The sequence below is a fragment of the Lacerta agilis genome, chromosome 8 (genome assembly GCF_009819535.1).
Source record: "Lacerta agilis isolate rLacAgi1 chromosome 8, rLacAgi1.pri, whole genome shotgun sequence".
NCBI lineage: Eukaryota > Metazoa > Chordata > Lepidosauria > Squamata > Lacertidae > Lacerta > Lacerta agilis.
In genome coordinates, this window is record NC_046319.1 from 38,431,453 (window position 1) to 38,451,409 (window position 19,957).

A 19,957-nucleotide genomic window follows, 5' to 3' on the forward strand; every position below is an offset into this window, starting at 1 on the left:
TTAAATTGTGATTCATAATAGTTTGGCTTCTTGGGTTTAATCCAATTGTGTCCCTTTCGAACAGCATTACAAGGTGTAATCACCTCCCTCTCCCTATGTTTGTTGTTCCTTTGCAGTGTAAACCACTTTGAGCTTCTGGAAAAGCAGTACAGCCATACCTTGGAAGTCAAACAGAATCCGTTCTGGAAGTCCGTTCGACTTCCAAAACGTTTGAAAACCAAAGCGCGGCTTCTGATTGGCTGCAGGAAGCTCCTGCAGCTAATCGGAAGCTGTGGCAGCCCTGTCGGACATTCAACTTCCAAAAATAGTTCACAAACTGGAACAGTCACTTCTGGGTTTGTGGCGTTCGGGAGCCAAAACGTTCGAGAACTGTTTGAAAACCAAGGTACGACTGTATACAAATGTCGTAATCAAATGAACGATGTCTCAGGGAAATAAAGGCAAGCATATGTTAGCATTGCTTGAAAACAGGACAAACCCATTCTTCCCCTCCTAAAACAAATTACCGGTAAATATAGGGATCCAGACTACATCAGAAAAAAAGAAAAGTGTTGGCTTTTCTTACCTTGTTTTGCAAGGAGCCTACTTTAAAGATGGTTGTCTGATTGATTCCACTTGAAAGCAGTTGTTTTTCATTGATAGAATCTAGAAAAGTTGGGTTTTTGAAATGTTGTCATTTCTAGATAATGTCTATTCTGTCCCACCACAGAACTGTATAATCTTGCTGGACATGCAAATAATACTTTTTTCCCTGCTTGCCTTGAAATGGGAGAATTTTCCTCCTGTAATTTCACCAAATCAGCAAATGTAGGCAAAGTTTTAAATCACATACCGGTAATTTAATCTGGTTCAGGAATATGGCTGTTCTTGGCATGGGATATGGAATTTCAAAAGCCATTTTTTTCTTCCATTTTACACAGTCCCAGAGGTAAGTGATGAAGTCCAAGGTCAGGCAGGATGTCTGGGAAAGACTTGGCAAACCAAAACTCTTAATCTTCCTTCTCCTAGATTAGGGTACGTATCAATTTGTCAAATTTGCTCAGCCTAGCTTTCTATTTAACTACCCTTTAATTTATTTATTTTTTTTTGGGGGGGGAGGAAATATACTACCACAAAAGAATTGTCAAGCCCAGAACACATTTTTGCTTCAAGTCAAAATATTTCCCCCCAATTGCAATTTCCCCTGCCTTAGAGCAAAGTGTTCCTTTGTAAAATTCTCTTCCAGCCTAATTCATCATACTGCAGGAGCGAACATTATTGAAAATTCCCAAAATGCTATTTTACAAGAACAAGGGTGTCAACCTTGGATTTCTTGCCATGTTGTAAATGGCTAATTGAATTCCACCGTGCAAAATTCTCCTTGCTGGATTCTCCACTGTTGCCCTTTACATGTATCAAGTAACACTAATTAACTGTGCTACCAGATAATCCCAATTGGCTCAGTGCAATTGCATCTCCTTGCTCATTCTAGCATACTACAAATGCACCCCTCCCAACCAAAATTCAAAGCATCATTTTCCAGGAATGATCTTCGTGTATGCATGCACGAACACACGTCCTTGCATTCACAAAAAAGAAATAGCAACTAACTGCTTTGAGATCTATTTGGAAGAAAGACATCCCACAAGTGTGCAATGGTTGTTTCTCATGTTGCAAATGATGGGAAGCCAAAGCCAGTTTTCAGGAGCCATGTAACCAAAAGAGAGGGGGAAAGTGGAGGAAGAGGAAATATTTGATTGCCAAGAGATATATGGGTAAAATCAGTCTGCAATCATTTTCAAAATGGAATGTACTGCTTTGTATTTCCTAATGACCTGTCTCCAGGAAGAGGTGGGCCTTGAGGCATGCAATGAACTAGGATGCATTTAGATGCCAGGGTGCAACTCATAGGCTAACCCATGACATACATGGCTTGAAATGGCCTGGCACCCCTTTAGTGAAATTGTTGTTGTTGTTGTTGTTGTTGTTTCTATATTGCTCTTCATCTGAGGATCACAGGGCGGTTAACAATATAAAAACACAAAAATACATAACATAGGAACAAACAAAACAATAAACCATCCCCACACAATTTAAAGGGTCATATATGGTTTAATTATCCAAAGACCTAGGAGAAGAGAAATGTTTTTGCCTGGCATCAGAAATCTTACTTGGCTACGAGTGATCACTAAAGAAGTCATTAAGTTGCTGGTGAGAGCATTCCAGGGGAGAGCATCCCACAAATAGGTCCATTCTCACGTTGCCACTCTCCAGCCCTCTCATGAAAGGGGTACACAAAGAAGGGCCTCAGATCGCAGGGTTCGTGTCAGTTCATATGGGGAGAAGCATTCCTTCACGTACTGCAGGTCTGAGCCATTTGAGGCTTTATAGGTCAAAACCAGCACTTTGAATTGGGCCAGGAAACTAACTGGCAGCCAGTGCAGGCAGGCCAGGATCAGTGTAATATGCTCAAACCATCTTGCCCTGGTGAGCAACCTGGCTGCTGAATTCTGCACCAGCTGATTTCCGAATCATCTCCAGAGACAGACCCACATATAACACATTGCAGAAGTTATAGATTATCCCTGTCGAGATAGGGGTGCAGCTGGGCCCAACCCTGTTATGACTATGTATTCACTTCAGATGAAGCATGAGTCTGAGGCTCATTTCAGAGATATTTGGGTCTGAGGTAGTATGAGAGAAAGCACGCTGGCTCTGAAGCTTTAGAACCAACTTAGAGTTGGGGGGACTTCTATTTTTTTGTTTAGTTTACTAGTTTGATACTCTTTTGTACACTCCTCCAACCTCACCAAAACTGGAAAATGCCTGGCAGAGGGGAGGGGAGACGCCAGGGAGGGGAGTGTAGTTCTGTGACTGGCAGGTCTAGCTTTCAGCAACTATAGCAGGGCTCTCTCTTTACTTCCAATTTTCAGTGTTTTTGGAAGGGATGCAGAAGTAGCATATCAGAAGCAGTGCCTAGGAACACCTTTAAGTCATATGCCATGTTCATGCATACAATAGGGATTCCTATGCCTGCAAATTTAATCCAATTCTGACAATTGCATACATTTATTGACACACACAAGCCAAGGTTTTGGAAGAAGAGGCAAAGCAACCTGAAGTGCTTCAAATCTGAGGTGTGACATGATCTAATTCTGCAGCAGTGAGCTGGGGGAACCCCTATCCATCCCAGCAAGGAATTTTTTTCAGTGTAAAGCCCTAATCCAAGTATCCATGTTCCAAAGCCCCAATTTTATTTTATTTTTTACTTGGAAGAGAAATGCTGGAATCTATCCTTACATATTACTGGGACTGTAGGAGGTGATGCATTATGACTGTATTTAATCCAAAACATAGCTGCTAGGGTGCTAAGTGTATCTTTGCTTTGGGGTCATATCACCTCTCTGTTTAAACACTAACACTGGCTTCAATCTCAACTCAGAGTTCAGAGACCTACTTATAAAGAGCTAAAGGATCACTTGTCTTCACATCAGCCTTGGATGTGAACATCTTCAGAAGCTCTATTCCAGGGGGCCCTGTCACTGAGGCAGGTGGCAATGAGAGTGAGGGGCTTTTCATCCTGGATGAAGAATGCCCTCCTCTCTGAGTAAAATTAATGTGGGAGTAAAGCACTGCTATGTGAAAAGGCAAGTCTTTCAGAAGAGTTATAGACAGGCAAGAGAAGGATGCTCTTCATAAATACACATTTATTTCTTTAGAAATGCATAATTACAAGTGTTGGATAGTAGTTAACCCCTCTTTAGAAAAGTAGTTAAGCAACAATATCAACAAAAAAGGCAAGGGTTGTATGTGTATGGGAAAATTTTCTTTTCCTTTTTAAAAAAATTAATTTCGGTTACACTGAAACAAAACAGAAAAAACAGCAGCAAAAAGCTAACAATTGTGATAATGGGCTTCCCCCCATTTTCTTTATTAAATACATCTCTCTCTCTCTCTCTCTCTCTCTCTCTCTCTCTCTCTCGTTATAAACATAGCAAATTAAAAAATTCTTCTTTCAACAGCAAAATATATTTGCACTCTTGATTCTTTCTGTGTGGTAAGGTATGTACTGCAAGACAGGCAAGAGTCTGATAAGGTATCTAGAGACGTTTACAACGATGAGTCACGGAGATGAAAGGTGGCACATCAATTCACTTGTAATCTTTTGATTAATTAATGTTAGCTAGCTTTCGTCTTCTGCAAAAAAATCTTTTTCTTTCAGGTATGGCTAAACCACGTCTATTAGGAGTCTTTTGTACTGGAGTGAAAATGATGGCAGTTCTCTTCATCTGCACATCAGATTCTAGGGAGGTCCTTCATATGAGGACCTGTGGGAGGGGGTTCCAAACAATCAGTTCAATGGAGCTGGCTCACACTCTTATGTACAGGAGAGGGTAGGGAGAATATCCTCCAAGCTGAGAAGATCTTCAGCTGCCAGACAAGGTGGCTGGAGTGGAGTTTGGTGGTGGTGGTGCTTCTGCTTCTCACTGACTCCATTTCACTGAATCTGAATGGCTCCATGGTCTATCTGCATTTCCGGCTGGATGGCTGACTGAAGAGAATCTGTGCTCTGCACAAGAGAGAGAGAGAGAGAGAGAGACAAACATGCCACATGTTTACCATTATTAGTAGGCTTCGCCACTCAGTTCAAGGGTGGTTAAGAACTTCTATCCTGTCCAAGCAACTGCTGCCAACAACAAGAAATCCTAGAAGCTCTTGACATTCAATGGAATAATTCCTGTGCTGTGTCAAAACCAAGGCCCGTTTAGGTCCAACCATCTGACTCTAAGACAAACTGTCTGGGACAATCTCATCCTTGGTTGCCTATCCTCAGGCTCTGGTGGCCATTAATTTTGGCGTTACTGGCAATCCTTTGTAAATCTATATTTAAATGGACCACCTGGGCTCTGACTAATTCTGCTGAATCAGCCAATATAATCTTGTGCAATGGACCAGGAAATCCCAGGCTCACTCTGCCCTAGATCCTACATCAGAAAACCGTTCATAAAGCAGAGGATACCCTCTTTTCACAGGCATGTTTCCACATCGAAATCTTTGATTAAGGGTCTTCAGGTCTGGAGTCAGCAGAAGCTCTGTGCCTTGGAGCAGCTATGCATTTGGTTCCTGACTCAAATCCACAACTGTCTGCTAGAACACCTCTGTAGTCGCATGAAGACATAAGGTATCTGATTCTGCCAACAGTGTCAGAAAATGTATGCCAATCTTCTAGGAGAGTTTAAGCAGCTGGAGACCGGAAGCTGGCAGAGTTGGTACCCCATTTAGACTGCCTCCTTGTAATAAAGAAGAGTTCTACTCCTCTTAAACCCAACAGGTGGTGGAACTAATCTGAGTAATAAAACTGGAGCAACGAGATACCCATGTATTTTTGTTTGCCTTGAAACTCCCTGGGGTGCCAAGGTAAGAACACTCCAAAGGACCCCAGAGACCTCACTGCCACCTTACTGTATTACTTCTAGAAAACAAGTAGTAAGGTTGCCAGAGATTGGGGAAATACATGTTTTGCTATAACGTGATACAGTGAGACGCTTTTGGAAGTTCCAGAAAAGGCCCCACGAGTGCTTTCAGCACTATTTGGATCAAACACAACCACTTGTAGGAGATTTAAGAGTAGCTGGCTCTTATTAGCTGAAATAGTTACATTCCACTCCTGAATTATTTTGCTTTGCCTCTTTCAAGCAGCAGTGCAGACAGACAGAGGCAAATAATTCAGGAGCTGAATGTAACCTTCTTGAACAGAAAGAGCTATTTCTTTTCAGAAGCAGCATCCTCTTCACTCTCTTATTCAATCGAAGGCAACATACTGGGATAGCCACTATTATCATCATCCCCACCACCACAAATTTATTAGATTTAGAGGGTCAATAAATATTCAATAAATAATCAATAAATATTCCTTGGGCTGCTTACCAAACAGTACAAAAGTATTGATGAAGTTAATCTGAGAAGGAATTTCTGCTATGTGAAAAAGAAGACACACAGAGTTGATGCTATCTTCATAGGCCTAATTAGCCCCAACCCCTGCTCTCCCCATTTGACCCACAAGGGTTATTTCAGCCAAGCTATGCCCACTTGTTCTGCACTGAAATCATATACAGTATGGTTCAGCTGAAAGCAGCTGGTCGGCAGTGCCTGCAAAACACTTTGAGTGGGGCTTAGTAAGACCCACCAATCACTAGGTCCCTTTCTAAGCACTCCACATGATAGTGCTTTGAAAGGAGCTCTGCAAGCAAGTCACTTGATATCACTGCAATGCCAGGTGACTGGCCCCCCACACAAAGGGTCGGGGAAATAACAATTTGGCCCACCTGCCACATCCAGGTTCCCACCCCTGTCTTAATGCTGCATAGCTTAAGGCAGAGATGAGCAGAAGATAGATCAGGATTTACAGGTATATTTCTGGGTGATCTGCAGCAGTTCAGCAAGTGTTTCTGACTTGTGACTGTTGAAAAAAGCCATTAAGGAAATGACTTTTCCCACCTAAATTAGGGTGCTAAAATCAAGAATGCTCAGAGTTAACCTGGAGTGGACCGTTGTGTGAAAGGACTGGTACGAAAAACAACTTCACAGTGCTCAGAGGCACCCTGTTCTTTAATTTGTACTGTATGTCTTTTCCAACTGTCTCCAGTTGGTAGATCTTGGGGGGTTCCATTAAAAAAAAAACTAGGTAAATTTGGCAAGTGTGAAGTCTGCTCACCCCTGGCTTAAGATGACACCTTCTTTGCTACATTCCATTGTGACTATGAGTACAGGCAAAGAAGACAGATTTTAGCTTTTTCACTTGCACCCCACGTACAGAAATCAGTCTCTGTCAATTTCCCTGCTGTCCCCCAGAAATTATTTTCCCATGAAGCCCACACCAAAACACCAGCATTTTCAGAGGCAACATAGAAGCTTTAGGTTTTACAATACCAGGTTTTGTGTGGCCAAGTGTTAAGCCAGTAGGAGTTATGTTCTAACCCGGGGATCTGCAACCCGCGACTCCAGAGCCGCATGCAGCTCTTTTGCACCTTTGCTGCAGCTCCGGGCAGGGCCGGTGCGCTTAGCGCCGAAATGTAGGGGGCGCTGCGCCGCGCTGCTGGCCCGCCTGCGCCCACCCACTTCTCTACCTTGCCGGCGGCTGTGCTGCTCATGCATGCCTCGTTTCGAGCCAGCGCAGGCGCAGCAGCAGACCGCAGCAGCTTCCCTCCTTAGCGCCTGTCCCGGTGCTTGCGTTTGGCTGCTGCTGGTGGAGCTGCTGGCTGCTGCGATTAGACGAGGCGCGACGACTCGACGCGGTAAGGAGGCAGCTGTGGGCTGGGCCAGGGGCGGCGCGTGGCGGGCAAGGGGGAAGCCCTCTTTTATAAAAGTGGAAGGGCCCGGCTCCAGGACATGTGGCAGTCTGGGAAGGAAAAGGAAGCCCGGCTGTTCAGCTAAGGGCGGCCCAACGGGATGAGATGGGCGCGGAAAAAAGCTCAGGGGACGACCGGTCCCAGGCTCTGTTTCGGGGGCGCGCAGGAGACTTCCCTTAAGCAGCGTGGCGAAAGGGGCCCGAGCATGGGCGTACTGACGGGGGCAGGAGGGGGCAGCGCCCCCCCTAGAAGCCCCCTGCCCCCCTAGAAGCGGGAGTCCCATGGACTGAAAGAAGGGTTTTATCCATTCTGAAGGAATGTTTTCCCGCGCCTGCAGGGGGGACGTGATCAGCCCCCTGCTTCAGCCCCTCTCAGCTGCCTTGCCCAGCCCCTCTGCTGGCCAATAGTGATTTGGGGCAGTGTGCATGCTGTGTGCTTTTGCATAAGTTTGCTAAACTTTTAGGGTTGCATTTGTGCTGTTCATGGGGCGGAAGTATTCTGGGGGGTTGGATTTCCCCTTCTAGATTTGCCCCTGCAGTGTCAGGCGTTCGGACGGTTCCTTTAATACAGTGCTTGTTGTTTGGCTGCGGGGGGGGGGGGAGCGTTTCGTGATATTTTGCCATTTTGCCTTCATTACCTGCTCTTCATTACCTGTCTAAATTGTGCTATGAGCTTCTGGGTGTTTATATTTTTGTGGGCAGCAATGGTTTTGCGGCTCCCAGTTTTTTTTCCTCTTCGGAAACGGGTCCAAGTGGCTCTTTTTGTCTTAAAGGTTGCAGACCCCTGTTCTAACCAATGCATAGTGGCTATCTGTTTTTAAATTTAATAGTCCAACTCTTCCATCACCTCTTTGCAATCTCTAGAAATGGGGGTGGGGAGTCCTAGCTGAAAAGGGTTCACTGGCCAGTGAACAAAAGTCCAACTAATGATTTTCCTCCCTTGTGTGGTGAATGATTTGCTTATTAATAGGGAGAGCCTGTGAAGTCCAAAATGGCAACACTTTGTTCTCAAATTAAGGTCACACACGTTAAAATGAATTACTGCCTACTTCTGTTTGTTCTCCTGCCAGCTACAGACTTCCCAACACCTTCCCCCACCCGCCTTCAATTTTACAGGCTATTTGGGTAATGCTCACTTTCTTCTTTATTTTTTTAAGTTACCAATAATAACATTCACAACAACAGTTTGTCTGCAGCTGAAGTGGCCACCCAAACACCTGGAAGAAAGAACTCTCTAACAGCTTCTTTGCAAACCCAGGCTTAATTATCCAAAATTTAGCCAGATGTGAAAGGCTTTCGAAGGGCTGGCTTTAAAGTGGAAGCCATTTCCCTTTGCACCAATTTCAGCAGAGGGAAGGAAAAACAATTCTTGTGTGGTACTCCCAATGTTATTTCTGTAATTTAACATGTCAGGAACCATTAGAACTTCTGTAAGGAAAGAACTTAATCAGCGCGTGAAAATAAACAAGGAGCCTGGACGTGACATGGGTTGCAAGCTGGCATCTGTTCACGCCTGAAGCTGCCTTGTTCATACTCCGCCACAAGAATGTTACCCATTAGCCAGCTAAGCACCTAATTTGTGGGCCACAGGTCCTCAGGTGGGCGGTTATTAATATCTGTGTTTTGCGTTGAATCTGGAAAGCGCTAAATGGTGCCTGCTGAGACCAAAACTGCTGTGGAGCACGTTAAACAACGCTAACTGTAGCTTTGTTGACACTGAGTAAAAGATACAAACTGTAAGTCAGCAAGCCTTCATCGGGGTGGAAGCATGCAAGTGCTGGAGTTAGGCAAGGTTTTCTCACTGGTGAAGAATTCTGTGCAACTCAAAAAAACATATATTCTTACAGCAACTGAAGCTGTACCAAAAGTGTGCATTTGATGACCCTTTCCTGTGCTTCTCGGGTTGTGGCTATAGTGCTAAGCAGGAAATCCAGGAAGAAAAACTCCCCAAAGGAAGGTTTCCTGCATCAGCTTTACTGCAGCACCAACCCCTCAACACCCTCTCTTTTTATTCAGAAATCAAACTGTTTTCATGGGCTGCCCATATTGATTTGTCTCCCTTGCATCAGTGGGCTCTGCAGACAGCCCTGCCAGCTCCAGCAAAGCCATTTCTACCCTTGTCTGCATTTTAACATACCCCACTCCATCATTTAAGTTTCAACATTCCTTTCAGTTTATCTTCAGCATGGTATAATCTCTGTGGTTAACCACAATATTAAAAGCTAACACGGCGCAAAGTGTCTGAAAGAGAGCAATTCCGCTGTCGCTGCCAATGGTGTGGGAGACAGATGTAAAGATTTATCGCTGGATTCAAAACGGCCGACTCCTGTCGAAATCTGAGCAGCAAAAGGGGAGGATGAAGTTGTGAGCAATGCCTCTCACCCGGTTGGAAGGTAATTTATGGGAAAATTCAGAGGCCAGGAACCAGGAGGGCAGTTTGCTAAAAGAGAACACTTCTGATTATATGATGCGTGAACCCTTCATCACTCCAGCAGCAATAGATGTCTGCAGAACACTTTCTAGGTCAAAAAGCAAACTTAAGAAAGCAGGACTCTCCTGCTGTGAAGACAACAGTCTAGGGCATCAACTCAGATGACAGTGAAGGTTTTTGCCTTCCGTATGTCTGAGGGACATTTGGAAGGAGTCCTAGTGCCTTAGAGAAACGATGGGCTATTGCCATAGCTGCTTTATTTAGCACCAATGGTTTGGCACACACAGAAAATCTGAGATCCATTTGGAATTGTCCCAATAAGTAACACTTTCATGGTGACGCTCACTTTTTTTCTCTTATAATCCCACAGAATGGTAGCATTAAAATATTTTCACTGGGTGAAATCACTCACTGCCTTATGCAAATGCTTCTCCTCCCACAGCTGAGCAGGATTCAAGAGCTAAGTGGGAAGTTCTTGAGAAACCCACGCTCCTGTGTTGCATGTGCTGGGGGAGGGGGGTCCACCAATGTATTTCAAGACCCTCCTGCTCCTACTTTTGGGGCCAGTCTAACATTCCTTGGAAGGGAGTTCCAGAGCTAAGGTGCCTAAATGAATACATGAACTATGTTCCACTTTTTCCAGGGAATCTAGGGCTCCTCAACACACTGATTCTTAAGGCGAACCAACTCCCAATGAAAGATAGTTTGATAGGGGAAGTTCAACAACTGATCTTTCCCTGCAGCACTGGGCATTTTTGAGTATATGCTCTCAATTCATGCAGAGTGACCTGTGGGGCCTGAGCAGCATGCTATATAGATGTGAGTTCTCTGCAATGAGCAGGGCTTTTCTGCAGACAAGCTGATGTTGAAAAGGGTTTGCCAACATAACAAGTTTGAACTTGACACTGTACAGATGACAAGAGAGGCTTGGCAAGATATGGCACATGTTGTTCAATAGATGACCTGCAGACACTCTTGAGTTCATGCTGCCTTCCCTCTTGTTGCTTGTGATCCCCCACCCAGAAGGCATCAACACCAAAGGTTATATAATATTCCACAACAGCCTGATCATCTCTAAAAGCACATTTCAGACTGGGAAGGGATTGAAGAGGAGGGGGACTTTTATTATTAATAAGGGTAGTTTTGTTTACTACCAGTTGTGGGTGGTGACTGATTGGAACTACACACCAGCTTTAAGTAATTGGCCAGCCCATATATTCCATCTTCATTGAGAAATGTGTTTAGTTGTACTCCTTTAACTATTTCCAGGCCTACAATACTGCATACATCCTGTGTATTATCAACAGTGCTAGGGCCATACAGTGCCATTCAGCTTCCAGAAATAAAGAATTAGGGGTTTGAGAAGGGGTTGTTCTATGTTTGATACACACTCTTGGAAACAAACAGTACCAGCAAGTGACAATTTGAAATTCACCATTCTCCGAATTTTGCAATGCAATTCTCCAGCCAAGCAATGTGTACAAATATGCATATGTTAAAGTAAAGTGTGCACATAAATGTATGTATTAGTGGAAATAACATACATAAATGTGCTGTGTTGCGGAAAACTGCTTTAAATATGTGTCTAGTAGGAAAAATTGTGATATTAGAAATTTGCTGAAGAATTGTCATGAGGACTTAAAAAAAATCAGACTGATGTGGAAATGTGGAGAATTGAACTTAAGCGTGGAAAAATTAGAAACTGGGGGGGGGGAGGACAGATTCACCCACTCCTAACCTCAAGTACATCTCAAACTCCCTGGAGCTACAGGCGGGAATGGGCAATGGTAGGCAATCTATCTTTCAGGGGGAGCGGGTTCATCATTCCTGATCTTTACAACAGGGAACCCCAGGTTTCCACAAAACAGTTTAAATATTTGTGGACAGATATAAAGTGTTATGCAAGACGCAGTCTCAATTTTTCAGGCTTTAAACCTATGTTTACCTATGATTATAGTGTCAAATGTTTTGCAATGAAGAGTATAAAGCACCCAAGTTGTCTATACATATTTTTATCACACAACCAGCCACCCTGCTCCTTCTTTCACCAAGAATTCTATACATTTTTATTCTGCCTAATGAAAAAAAACGGCTTTGCGTGCTCCAGGTTGCTCTACCTGCTCTGTCTCTATCCAAAAAAGGAGGTGCGAGACAACTGTCTTTTGGAAATTCCAAACCACTCTACTGCCCCTTAATGGAGTTGCTTCCAAAAGGAGGCACCTGAAACACCGGGCCTTTGGCTTGCAAAAAAAAAAGGGGGGGGAGAACCACTGCAGAGCTATAATTTATATAGAGAAAGGCACCTCAAGCTGGCAAAAAAAGTGTAGAAGCATGTCAAGTAGAAGAGTACCATTCTAACTTAAATCATGGAACACACTATTCTGAGCCAATGGTTGCAGCCAGGTTAGAAATAGCTACAAAACAGGGGCTGGGAATGGAAAAGCTGACAATCTGAACGCTAGGAATGGAAGCACCATAAGCGGCAATACTGTATCAGTAGTATTATGGCTTGGCAGTGTGTAAAAGAGATGCAACCACAACTCGTCATTGTGTTCTCCCCGGTCACTTCATCTGCATCAGGACTAGGGAGCTCATTCAGGCCACATCACAATCCAAGAAAAAGCTAGAGGCCTACACATGCTGATTTAGAGTCTGGGGTCATATCCTTTTGGTTCTGAGGCCAAAGTTTGCTTCCCCCACTTGGCTATGGAAAGAGTACAGAATGTTCTTGGCTCTGGGAACTGCCAAGTGACTCACCTTGGACTGACTTGATTTCCTGGCTCTGACCCCCGGCACTCTTGAACTTGCCTCCAGCTCACCCTTGGGTAGCAAGTAGCTCTTGAGCCTGCCTGGATTTGCCTCTTGCTTTGCGGGACTTGGCCTGAAACCAGCTTGACTTGGAACCCTGGCTTAATTTGCACATTGCTTCCAAGGACACTATTAAGATACAGTGCCAAAGATGCTGGGGCACACTTCACTTAACCAGCAGTAGCCAGCCTTGGCATGTGCACCAAGAATGAAGTTCAGCTTAAGAAACTTTGGGAAACTCCTGGATCAACAGCTCAGTCTTTCATGGTCCGAACATGGTAGAGTGAAATGACATAAAACTCTTAAGTGAGACCCTTTAAATAATCATCATACTTTTATTTTATTTTTCGAAAGGGAGCCTCAGATTCTAAGTAGAACTCATGGGCTTCCTCACTCAGGGCTGGTGGAAATATTTCAGCATATGTGCTCCTTCTACCTACAGCAAGACCACAATAAGATAAAAATGACCCTGTTGGAGCAGGCCAAAGTTCCATCTAGTCTAGCATCCTGTTCTCACAATGGCCAACCAATGCCCCAATGGGAAGCCCACAAGCAGAACAACAGCACAACAGCACTCTCCTCACTTGTGTTTCCAAGGAACTGATACTGTATTCAGAGGCTTACTACCTCCAACACTGAAGGCAGAACATAGCCATAATAGCTAGTTGCCACTGATAACCTCAAGAATTTAAAGCCACCTGGTGATTAGTGATTGGGTGTGTTGGGGGTGAAGCTACTTCTGTGCATTCAAGATCCAACTTGTGGGCTGAGAACAGGATGTGAGACGATATGGGCCTGAGATTCTTATGTTCTATCTATTCAAAAACACCAGCAATCATACTGAGCACAAAATACAACTTCTGATTCAAATACTGTGCAATTGCAAGGGTTATGATAGCAAAGACAAGATTAAAAACATAAGGGAAGTGCCTGATTAAAACCTTAGAAACAAGGGATGAGACTACAGGGCTTTCCCCCACTCTGATGCTATGAAAAACAGGACAAACTGTGCAAAATAAACAAATGTATACAAATGGTATCCAAGGCATAGATTCCAGATGCCATTATAGGGCAAATCCACTAAACTGGAAACTGAGGCAGGGGAGATATACTTATCATTAAATACAAAAGATTGCACTTGCTATAGGCAACACTTTTACAAAAACTGAGAATTACAAGCCCAGTGGGAGACAAATGCCCACCATTTCTTTTCAAACAGAGAAAAGATCTACGTACTTGATTAGCAGCTGAGTGGTCCGTCACAGGCGCCAGCTGGACATACTGGACTTGGATATCACTCCCTTGGAGTGGAGATCCATCAACGCCACCAGCTGCAGGATCAGCTGGTGAGGCAACAGCAATCAATCGAGCGCCCGGCAGCACCTGCAGACAAACCAAGAGAGAGATCCTGTAAGCAGACATCATCACAAAGGTATCATGAAACAGCTGGAAGACCAAGAACAGATGCAAGCCCCCCAAAAGCTCAACCAACCCTTTAGTCAGTAACTATTAAGTTAGACTACAAGAGTTGCCAGAAGGAGAGGAAAATATTGTCCTTGTCTGAAAGACTTGATGAAAAAATATTTCCCCCCTAGCTCAATAGGCATTTAATGCTTAGTCTCTCTTATTGTCTAAAATCCAAAACTTTTTCCATTGGGGGGAAAAAATATATATCTTGATTTCATGATTAATATAACAACGAAGTCCATTGTGTTAAGATAATGAAGTTAAAATTGTGCAAGTTTTATCTTTTATTTATACAAATCTAGCTAGACATTTCTTTGCAACCAGTAAGGTGGCAATATTTTAGGAACAACAGGGAACAAATTTCCCTCAAACTGTTGAAATCCTGCTCTTGGCAATAAGCACATCACATTTTCCATCACCACTCTGATAATTTCACCAGCTTCTCATAAGAACCATTCATAGCAGATTTAACAAAATTAGTGCTCTTCAAGTCCTATTTTAATTGATGAATAATTCATTCACGCAATACTTTTTTCAGGCATGGAAATATTCAAGATTAAATCCTCATGGTCTCAACAACTCTTTTAATAAGCACTTCCACGGAACTTGCTGGGGCCACTTCCACAGTCACCTGGTGGGCATGACAAGCTTTGGCCAAGTGAGAGCTTTCCAGCAAAATATCTGGACTGCTCATATGGACAAAAGCAATATCTTGTGAACTAACTGGACCTGGGGGGAAATAGGTGGAGAAGTATATACTCATTTTTAAAGATAATGCATTTGTAATCCTGGACTATGTATTATATTAATTTTACCAGATTTTCCTGTTAACCCAATAAAATAGTTCCTCTAGTTAGATAAAAAAATTGTGCTGAAAACACTGTTTGTTTCCAAGGTCTTGCAAATCTTCCATTCCTGGGCAAGGTGACTGAGTGGGTGGTCATTGAAGGGATCATTTGGATCCCTTCCAATCAGGATTAAGGCCCATCATGGGACTGAAACTGCTTTGGTCGTGCTGGTTGATGAACTCTGGTGGGCTAGGGACAGAGGGAAAAGCTGTTTCCTGGTTCTGCTGGATCTCTCTGCAGCTTTTGATGCCATTGCCCATGGTATCTTTCTGGACTGTCCAGAGGAGTTGGGAGCTGGGAGAACTGTTGTGCAATGGTTCCGTTCCTTCCTCCTGTGCTGTGTCCAGAAAGTGGTGTTGGGGGATGAGTGTTCAGACCCCTGGACTCTCACTTGTTGGATGCCACAGGGATCTGTCCTCTCCCCCATGCTTTTCAACTTCTATATGAAGCCGCTGGGAGAGGTAATCAGGGAGTTTGGGTTCGATGTTCACAAGTATGTGGGTGGTACCCAGCTCTACCTCCTTTAGATCAGAACAAGAAATGAGAGGTTTGATTTCTTTTGTGGCTTTTTTTAATGCAAAAAGAACACAAATGTACTAAACTATGAAAAATACCATTGTGATACCCAACCCCTAGAACCTCCTTAGCCTGGTATTTGCAACAAAAAGATCAAATTGATATTTTCTGTTTGAGGCACAAAAGGAAAACAGATGAGAGGATCTGGTGTCACAGCTGGCAGAGCAAACTTTTAATCATGCTGGCCACATGACCCGGAAGCTGTATGCTGGCTCCCTTGGCCAGTAAAGCAAGATGAGTGCTGCAACCCCGTGGTGGAGCTTCATGCTCCGGCACCGGGGAAGGGATGCAGGCGGGGGCGGGGCTGGCACACATTCTGGGGGTGTGGTGTGCCGCCCGCAGGGGCGGGCCATGCGTTCTGGGGCAGGGCACGCCGCCTGCAGGGGCATGGCATGCGTTCTGGGGCAGGGCGCGCCGCCCGTTCTGGGGGCATGGCACGCCGAGGTGGAACACTATCGGGATCCTGCTGCCCGGGCTGCCCCACCCCCTACGCCCCACCCTTCCTACGCCAGTGGCAACCCCAGAGTCGTCTGCGACTGGACCTAACAGTCAGGGGTCCATTTACCTGTACCTTATTCCTTAAATATTTGTATTATTCTGAAGATGGACCAATTCTTTCACAGCAATGGATCATTTTCATGTGTTGTAATAACACATTTAATTACAGGGCTTCCAACACTACAGTACTCCCGCTTTGTAAATTTGTATGAATTGGCATAAGTAACTGGTTAAATATTTTGCTAACAGTAAAAAATACCAGACTTGTTTGTAAGTAAACTGTAGACACAAGTGGAATGCTGAGAATAAATGATGGGTTCCTCCTCCACACAAATCCCTGAATAATATGTATTATGCTTTGTTTTTGTTTTTTTAAAGTCCCTTGTTTCTAAAGAGATTTAAAAAAGAGCATGCAAAGCAACAGCCCCTAGACATACTGAGATGGACGGGAAGGAGATGCTTCTTAATTAAACCATCTGACTATGATGAAGTTAGAGGACCAGAGAGCAAGCAGAGTGTAGAAATTCTAATCTAATTTATTTTACAGCTGTTCAAAACTACTGTGGAATTATTACTGAGGCAGATAAGAACACTGGTTAAAGAAAAGAGACTTCTTTCCCCCCTAGCTCGTCCTTTTACCGAAGAATTTGAAAAGGAAGCCGGTATAGCATTGCAGTGTATTATTTTTGAATTTGCTGAGCCAAAGTGTGGGCCAGTCCAGACTCAGTCACAGCTCAGTACATTTCACTCCTCTCCAGTTGGCTCAGGATCTCCTTTTTGTTATCAAATGACAAAGAGGACCTATTGTATAGTCCAAAAGCACCACTACTCCCACCAACCACACTGTCTTCAGCAGACAATGCAAATAACCACCAAGCTCTACAAAGAAACACATTCAAACATCCCCCATTTCTCATCAGGACTTCAGAGAATATTTAGAGATGTGCTTTTACAAGCAATAAAATATTAACACAGCTGTGCTGAATCCCTAAATCTTTTAAATGCTTCTTTAATGGGTACTGGATGCTGGCAGGCCACTTTCAGAGAACAACCATTATCACAGATAATGCGAGACTGTGTTTCTGCAAATATGGGGTCTCATACAGTTACAGTACTAAGAATTCTTTCAGGGATTTTTGGACTCAAACTACAGAGCTGTGGTAGCTAAAATGTAGCTTAAAAAGTCAGCAAAGTTTTGTTTTGTTTTGTTTTGTTTTGCTGTTTTGCATGATGGGGAAATAAGTTCTGATATGACTGGTTAGCCAAAATTCACTAGGGATCTGTTGCATCACCCCTGACAAATCAATGAGCATGATTAGAGGGGAAAGTGTGATTCACAGTGCTCATTCCATCCTTCTTCAGGCTGACACTGCCAGGTTATGGCAGGAGTGTTTACACAGGTTGCCCTGGTGCAACTATTTCTTGCAAGTGGCTGCATTGCCCAGCCTGAGAGATTTGCCCCAGGGCCCTTTCCAATGTTGCCAAAGTTCCTGGGGGCTAACTGGATGCTGTGAACAATCCAATCACAGTGCAAGGAATCCTGGAAAATAAGATCTTGCTTCATTGGTGCCCCAAGCAACCACTTAGATAGTTCTGCCAGGTGCAGAAGCTCAAGTGAGCGCAATATGCTACTTGCTTGCAAAGTCTTGCCCTGTTTAGCTTCAATGGAGAAAGCAGATTTTCTCTGTCTTTGGAAAGGGACTCTAGATCTGGATGGAAGAGTGCACAGTGTGAGACTGGGAACTGAAGAGGGAGCGCCCACTGTACTTGCCTATGGAAGTTTATGAGCTTTTTAAAAAAAATACATTCCTGCTCAGAAGTTTCCAAAAACATTTAAAGAAGACAGGAAAGGATAACAGATAAATACTAATAATCGTGGCACAATTATGCTGAGGCTACAAATGCAAGGAAGCCTTTGTTCTTGCATAGCAAAAAAAGCCAGGAGATCTATGTGAGAACTTTGGCAAGTTGTTCTTGAGCAAGAATACTGCCTTTGTCCGGCCGTTCATAGGATCTCTAGACCACCAGTTCAGTTCTGTATTCCTTACCTGCTGCTGACCTTAAAATACAAAAGGAACTCTTCTATGAAAAACCCTAAACAAACAGCTTGCCCCACGGCTGAACTTTCTTTTGCAATTCCAGAGGGCTTCTTAGACATCCTTTCACACTGATACAAAATAGGTAATATAAGACGGTCAATAAAACCAAAGAAAATAGAAGTGCCCTTCCAGTTTAACAAGATATTTATAGACAAATGGAAAAGTGGGGAGGGAGAAAATGCTGTGAAGATGCTCCTCTCTCCCCTGCCCCGCCCCCCAGCTTAAGAGCAGGAAAGGAGTTCAACACTTTAGGCCCAGATTTGAAGAGAGAAAAAATCAGTTTTAGAATGTCAAAGAAGAGATATGCTGTGACTTTCTGGAACAAAATCATTTTGCTTTCCATTTACTTTTGTTGTTGCACTTGCAGTCCAACAACATATGGAAGGCCACAGGTCTCCCACCCCAAACTACACTAAATGGCAACGACTCTTTGAGGTTGATACAAGAATATTTCCCAGCCTGGAAATGCCAGAGATTGAACCTGGAACCTCTTGTATGCAAAGAATGCGTTCCACCATAGAACTACAGCCATTTCCCTACAGTCGTTTAGAACATGCTGGATTCTATGAAGAAAGGTAAGGTTCTCCATCCCTCTTCTGCATATTCCACATATTGTTGGAGCATAGACAACTGCTGCACAATGGGTTGTATCCAGCTATATTTGACTATCAGCCCACGGGAATTATGGGATTTCAGTTGGTCACGTTCATCAATTTCAATTGGTCTATTCTGAATAGGACCAGCATTAGATACAACCCAATGTCAATTATTCTGAGGGGTGGATCAACTCCTGACTTTTTGCACATTCTCACCACAATGGCACTATGAAGGCGGTTGCATTACGAATTCTAGAGAAATAGTAAAATTAGAGAAAAAATGGCCTGAGCCAGAATGCACATCTTTCTCTGCCCCCACCCTTCATTCCATTTAAAAATAGTTTCCATCTGCAACAAATAGCTCCCAATTAGCATTTAACTATCAGACCAGGAAAAAAGTATTAAAAGGTAATACATTTTCCTTCTTCTTTCCCCTGCCTCCCTAGTTCTCTCTGAAGGCAAAGCTTCCAAACCCTAGTAACTGCTCAGGTCACATATTTGGTTCATTAATATTTACTGCTCACGATTATTCTTCAGGGAGCCACCATATATATGTTCATTTTTAACTTTAAGTATTTCCATGCAGGAGGATAGTTCTAAGGAACAAAAACCTGTTTTCTCAAATGGACAAGTTCTTCAGTCTCTCTGCAGCCAAAGCTATATTGGCTATACATTTTTGTTACTGCTGCTTTGAGTGGTGTGTTGTTGTTTTTAATTAGGTTGTGCAAATCCCAAATCTGTTTCCTTTTTTTAAAATGAGAAACTCAGAAATGCACAACAGGACTGCTCTCATTTTATCTTCTCATTATTCCTTCCTGTCTCCTAGATTATGGTGCAATAAAAGAAATTGTTCATTTTACACACAAGATTCTAATTATTTTGTGTACAGCTATTTATAAAACATTCATAACTGAAATATTCAACAATGCAAATAACAGCTTCAAGAATTTCTGCATGAACTTTTTTTAAAGTGCAGGGAGGGGACAGAAGAAATATACCTTAGTGTCATGGACCAGGTTTTGTGGACTGCAAAGCAACCCTTTTAAAGACTGCAAGTCTGCTATGGCTGAAGAAATTCAGGGCTGCTGGTAGACCTTTGGATCCTGTAAAGCCTGCTCTGATTGACCTCTAATATAATTTCAGGACTAAGGTTCCTTCTTCTGGAGAAATTGCAAGGAAATAGAAGTAGCTGAACAATAAAACAGGAGAGAAAAATATATGTTCTAGAATGGATCCATTATTTCCAAAGAGTATTTGGGGTGCTTCTGCATTTTTCCAAAAGAAACATACCTGTTAACTCATCTGAT

At 43.3% G+C, this 19,957-nt stretch overlaps 1 protein-coding gene across 4 annotated transcripts in view; it reads right to left on the reverse strand.

Moving 5' to 3' along the window:
* Positions 1-3,671: 3,671 nt before the first annotated feature.
* BANP (BTG3 associated nuclear protein) overlaps positions 3,672-19,957 on the reverse strand; it is a 152,773-nt gene continuing 136,487 nt past the window's right edge. For 3 of the 4 annotated variants that reach the window (XM_033157016.1, XM_033157013.1, XM_033157012.1), the window contains 2 exons: positions 13,803-13,949; positions 3,672-4,549 (listed from right to left, as the gene is read on the reverse strand). In XM_033157016.1, the coding sequence (XP_033012907.1) occupies positions 4,478-4,549; positions 13,803-13,949 (219 nt within the window). In that variant the 3' untranslated portion in view covers positions 3,672-4,477. Of the gene's footprint in view, positions 4,550-13,802; positions 13,950-19,957 lie in introns of those variants that run through there. The other variant, XM_033157014.1, reaches the window with a different exon arrangement.